Source organism: Oncorhynchus tshawytscha, linkage group LG02 (assembly GCF_018296145.1).
Source record: "Oncorhynchus tshawytscha isolate Ot180627B linkage group LG02, Otsh_v2.0, whole genome shotgun sequence".
In the NCBI taxonomy this organism is placed as follows: Eukaryota; Metazoa; Chordata; class Actinopteri; order Salmoniformes; family Salmonidae; genus Oncorhynchus; species Oncorhynchus tshawytscha.
Window position 1 is genome coordinate 2,228,725 of NC_056430.1, and position 5,781 is coordinate 2,234,505.

At 51.5% G+C, this 5,781-nt stretch overlaps 1 protein-coding gene across 1 annotated transcript; it reads left to right on the plus strand.

The window, feature by feature from the left end:
• Positions 1 to 378: 378 nt before the first annotated feature.
• On the plus strand, positions 379 to 5,260 carry LOC112237602. Its single transcript, XM_042304877.1, has 6 exons — positions 379 to 977; positions 1,201 to 1,294; positions 2,657 to 2,730; positions 2,825 to 3,460; positions 3,983 to 4,892; positions 5,189 to 5,260. The coding sequence occupies exons 1-6, from the start codon at positions 871 to 873 to the stop codon at positions 5,258 to 5,260; spliced, it is 1,893 nt and encodes a 630-aa protein (XP_042160811.1). The 5' UTR covers positions 379 to 870.
• The last annotated feature ends 521 nt before the right edge of the window (positions 5,261 to 5,781 follow it).

Here is a 5,781-nt window from a genome sequence, read left to right on the forward strand (position 1 = left end):
TTACTAACATTTCTGAAAATGGATATAGAGCATTTTGGAATGAAACTCTTTATAAATAGCAAGTTGTCTGGCTGTCGTCGTCCCTAAGGCATACATTAGCATGTTCTGTATTATGTCATTCGTGTTTTTTTAACATGTTATTGGGACAGGGGAACAGTAAAACGTCTATAGGCTACATTTAGGAAAATAAAATCGTGAAAAAACGAATGATTGTGCACCATTCTCTTATAGCGACTGATAATGGCGATATTACACATTAGAGTGCCAAATAACCACACAAATAGCCGTTTCTAAAACCTGTTGTAGTAAAGATGTGTTGTGTAACGTAGACACTACATTACCCACAAAGCTTTGCAGGCGTTCAACAAATCAGCTGGTCGCAACAAGAAGTGTAGAAAATAGCGAAAATGAGTATTGTGCAGGCGCTGCATAGAATAAAAACATGCAATTTGTGGGAAATTATAATAGCTTTCTTAACAAGGGAAGACGCTTTGTACGCCATCGCATGGATACATGTATTCATATTTTGTCCGTTTTTATAATCGGACAGATCCTAAAAAACAGCCGCTGCTGTTTAATCGAAATGTAGAAGACCAAAACGGGTCTTTAATTCTAGGTTTACAGTCCGCTATTTTCCTTTACACGCGAAGGTTGAAATCATTGATCGGTTCATATGCCTATTCGTTTTTCATCTGATTGTATTTCGTTTTTGAATAATTGTATTAATGGTAGGCTATATTATATCTAGTGCATTATTGATACACTGCTGAATTTCTATCTCTCTCAAACTGGGCCATGTTTTATTTTAAATTAGCTTTAATCTCTGAGATTATTTCTCGTTTATTGGATGGACTCCGGTCGTAACCCAGGATGGGGACTGTTGTGCAGCAAAGCGCTGCAACTGGACGCAACAAGCTCCCTAGCAGGGTGGAGCGGGAATGGGCCAAAAGTTCATGGACCGACAAACATGTGACGAGGTAGTAGTATCTGTTCTGTTCTAAATAGCAGTTAAGACCGGACCTACATACATCGAGCATATTACCAATGTAAAAATAAGCTTCAAATGTATTGTGCTTCTTTCCTATTTATACTTCGGCTATTCAAACCTCAAGCTTAGTCGTTTTAGTTTCATTTTCATACATTTTGCCCTAGCATAGCGTATATACACTATTTTATGCCTAAATCCAATGTATTGAATAGCACCAGAATGACGACCCAAAAGAAGCCTTTGCATCCCCAGATGATGATCCCAAGTGTGGACAACACTCACATTCCCACCCCGTCAGCAGACAAGGTAGGTCCTCATGTCCATAGGAAAAATATGACATTAACAATGTATATATTAAAAAGTCTTTCTATTGACATGATCCTGCCTGAGAGCTGGGGCCCAGAGATACTGTCAGAGAGCTGGGGCCCAGAGATCCTGTCAGAGAGCTGGGGCCCAGAGATACTGTCTGAGAGCTGGGGCCCAGAGATACTGTCAGAGAGCTGGGGCCCAGAGATCCTGTCAGAGAGCTGGGGCCCAGAGATCCTGTCAGAGAGTTGGGGCCCAGAGATCCTGTCTGAGAGCTGGGGCCCAGAGATACTGTCTGAGAGCTGGGGCCCAGAGATACTGTCAGAGAGCTGGGGCCCAGAGATCCTGTCAGAGAGCTGGGGCCCAGAGATACTGTCTGAGAGCTGGGGCCCAGAGATACTGTCTGAGAGCTGGGGCCCAGAGATCCTGTCAGAGAGCTGGGGCCCAGAGATACTGTCTGAGAGCTGGGGCCCAGAGATCCTGTCAGAGAGCTGGGGCCCAGAGATCCTGTCTGAGAGCTGGGGCACAGAGATCCTGTCAGAGAGCTGGGGCCCAGAGATCCTGTCAGAGAGCTGGGGCCCAGAGATACTGTCTGAGAGCTGGGGCCCAGAGATACTGTCTGAGAGCTGGGGCCCAGAGATCCTGTCAGAGAGCTGGGGCCCAGAGATCCTTTCAGAGAGCTGGGGCCCAGAGATACTGTCTGAGAGCTGGGGCCCAGAGATACTGTCTGAGAGCTGGGGCCCAGAGATCCTGTCAGAGAGCTGGGGCCCAGAGATACTGTCTGAGAGCTGGGGCCCAGAGATCCTGTCAGAGAGCTGGGGCCCAGAGATCCTGTCTGAGAGCTGGGGCACAGAGAGCTGGGGCCCAGAGATCCTGTCAGAGAGCTGGGGCCCAGAGATACTGTCTGAGAGCTGGGGCCCAGAGATACTGTCTGAGAGCTGGGGCCCAGAGATCCTGTCAGAGAGCTGGGGCCCAGAGATCCTGTCAGAGAGCTGGGGCCCAGAGATCCTGTCAGAGAGCTGGGGCCCAGAGATACTGTCTGAGAGCTGGGGCCCAGAGATCCTGTCAGAGAGCTGGGGCCCAGAGATCCTGTCAGAGAGCTGGGGCCCAGAGATCCTGTCAGAGAGCTGGGGCCCAGAGATACTGTCTGAGAGCTGGGGCCCAGAGATCCTGTAAATCCCAGTAGTTTAGCTATTTTTAGGCTTGAAAGGATATCAGCATGACTGTCATAAAAGCTGCAGTTTTATTATCAAGGCCTGCGTCCAAAATGGCCCCCTGTTCCCTTTTTAATGACCTACGTTTGACCAGAGCCCATAGGGAATAGGGTACTGACCTGGGTCTTCACTGTGTTTTTGATCTTAGAAGCAGCAAAGAAGACAGAAGCACAAACCAAACATTCCTTCAGTCAAACACAACACCAACACCTCTGAACTCAGGTGAGCTAGTTTCTCATACTACCTCATCCTGTATCACCCTGTATCATTCTATATGACCATGTCTGAGATGTTCTAACTGTGTCTGTTACTTCAGCACTCAGGGCCAGTTGGAGCCTCCTTCATTGCCCCTGTTATCAGCTTTGGATGGGAAGGAGAGGAGAGAGACGAGCAGGAGGAGAGAGCAGCAGGAGAGGAGAGAGCAGAGGGAGAAGGAGAGGAGGGAGGATCAGGAGAGGGAGGCTCAGAGCAGCCATCACAGGGAACAGAAGCAGACTGTCTCCAGGAGGAGTAGACAAGTTGTGTCCCTTCCTCACAACCACAGCTCCAGCCATAGCTCCCAGGTCCTGCCTGGAGGTGTACCTGTGGGCCAGAGGACAGCCCAGGTGTCTGGGGGGTTGGGTTGTGTAGAGGGGGATGTAGGGGGGAAAGAGAAGGGAGAAGGGGACATATACAGTGACATAGACACAGACCTGTCTGAATCAGAGAGGCTCCCTCTCCTCTCCTCCCCACCCTCCCCCCCTAACCTTGACCTCCGTCCAGAGGTCATCTTTCCCCATGACTTCCAACCTGATCTCCCTGGACCCCGAGGCCACGCCCCTGGTCTGTTCAGCTACCCAGATTTCCTCCCTCCACCCTTCAACTCCTGGAGCCTCCGGCAGCTGGCCGTGTTTCTCCACCCAGAGGGAAGACACCCCCCCCGCTCCAGACCTGCAGGCATGGCGCTGGACAGGTACTCTACTTACTTTACGAACATTACTTTTATACCGATGTGTTCTTTTATGATTTCTTACTTATTTTTATTGACATAGGGCCCGATTCAGACTTGAGATAAGTTGACTTAACATGGACTTATGTCAATAAAACATGGACTTAAGTCAACATTTTTTGACTCAGGTAGCCTAGTGGTGACAGTATCCGAATAGTTGCTAGGTTGCTAGATTGAATCCCCGAGCTGACAAGGTAAAAATCTGTCTTTCTGCCCCTGAACAAGGCAGTTAATCCACTGTTCCTAGGCCGATATTGTAAATAAGAATTTGTTGTTAACTGACATGCCTAGTTAAATAAAGGATAAAAATAAACAAGTCAACTTGTCTGAATCGGGCCCATAGTGTTCTTATCGTGCTTTTTTAAAGACTTTCTTTATTGAATATGTAGCTTTTTGAGAGGAGAGCTTGAGGGAAAGCATGTCATTGTACTGTGTACACGATGCTGGATCCTGTACATATGACAAATACACTTTGGCTGGATTCAGGTACCTGGAGCAGCTACTGCTGCTGGAGTGGCTTCGGATCCAGACGGTCCAGGAGGAGAGTGGGAGTGTGTCCTCTGTTCCAACCAGTCGCTACTGTTCCCACCATGGTGCACCCTCCCTCCACGGGAGACTCAGCTCTCCCAAATGCATCCTCCAGTGCCAGAGAGCTTTCCCTGTTACTCTCCTCTCCTCCCTGTCTCCCTCTGCCCCGCTGTCTGGCTGCACACATTACCACGCTCGCTACCCGCCCTGTACTGGGGCCTGCCGCTCACACACCTCTCCCTGCCTCAACCCCTTCTCTGACCACCGGGGCCGTGTCTCTCTCCCCAAGAGGAGCTACAGTGAGAGTCGGGTCCACTCTGCTGAGAAGGCCTCTGGGCGTCAGAGTTGTGGGAGCCCTGCCATGGGGATTGGCCACCTGAAACGGATGCAGGCTTTTGGGAACATCCGTAACCCTGTAGCCATTAGTCCTACCAGAAGGCAGAGGTCATCGTCTGTAGTCAGGAACCCCAGTTTTGGGTCAGGGTCTGGGTCAGGGACTGGGACTCCCAGAGGATGTAATTGTGTTGGGTCTGGATCTAGTGGTGCCCTCTATGAAGTCTCCAGTAGTGTGAGAAGGAGGAGGGGGAGAAGTGAATCTGAGCGAAGGAGAGGGACAGGGACTGGGTTTGGATCAGGGTCTGGGTCAGGGTCAGGGTCAGGGTCAGGGACTGGGTGTGAGGCTTGGGAAAGGGCTATGGAGAGGGCTGGTTTTGGGATCGGGTCTGGGACTGGCAGGGGACTGCACTGGACAGGGTCTGGGTCTGGGACTGGGGCTTGGGCATGGTCTGCGGCTGGGGCAAGGGCTAGTAAGAGGGCTGGGGAGAGGGTTGGGGCTGTGGCTGGGGAGAGGGCTGGGGCTGGGGAGAGGGTTGGGGCTGGGGAGAGGGCTGGGGAGAGGGTTGGGGCTGGGGAGAGGGTTGGGGCTGGGGAGAGGGTTGGGGCTGGGGAGAGGGTTGGGGCTGGGGAGAGGGTTGGGGCTGGGGAGAGGGCTGGGGCTGGGGAGAGGGTTGGGGCTGGGGCTGGGGAGAGGGTTGGGGCTGGGGAGAGGGTTGGGGAGAGGGCTGGGGAGAGGGTTGGGGCTGGGGAGAGGGTGAGGGAGAGGGCTGGAGAGAGCGTGAGGGCAGGGTCTAGCATCTGTAACCCTGGCCCCCTCATTCCCACCAGCAGGCCAAGGGCATCGACAGTAGTCAGGCACCCCAGACAGGCCAGGGTGAGGAGGAGGAGAAGTGGATCTGAGAAGAGGACAGTGGTCTGTGAAGGGGCTGGATCTGAGGCTGGGATTGGGTCTGAGGCTGGGATTGGGTCTGAGGCTGGGATTGGGTCTGAGGCTGGGATTGGGGAGATGACTGGTTCTAGTGTTACTCTCTCTGTGGACTCCAGGGTGAGGAGGAGGAGAAGTGGATCTAAGAAGAGGACAGTGTTCTGGTCTGAGGACCAGGATGTACAACCAGACTCCAGGGTGAAGTTTCCCCTCAGTACAGATCTAGGATCAGCTCCCCCAATTCTAATTTTAACTACTAGTGACAAAAATCCAGAACTGACCCAATATCAGCATCTAGGGGCAACTTCACCTCCCTACACCGTACAACCAGACTGTGCCACTGCAATAAGTGATCACCCACTTCCACGGACCAATACCTCAACTTCAATCAGGACAATAAATGGTAAACAGGTTGAATTTAATACCAAGTAGCAACTCACACAACTCCGATGGCACCAAACATCTGTATGCAAGGGTGTGAATCCACATTAAAATA

Coding starts and splice junctions, on each gene's coding strand:
- LOC112237602 (XM_042304877.1), top strand. CDS start 871: ATGGGGACTGTTGTGCAGCAAAGCGCTGCAACTGGACGCAACAAGCTC. Junction 3,461..3,982: donor GCAGGCATGGCGCTGGACAG/GTACTCTACTTA, acceptor GGCTGGATTCAG/GTACCTGGAGCAGCTACTGC. Junction 4,893..5,188: donor GGGCTGGGGCTGGGGAGAGG/GTTGGGGCTGGG, acceptor CATTCCCACCAG/CAGGCCAAGGGCATCGACAG.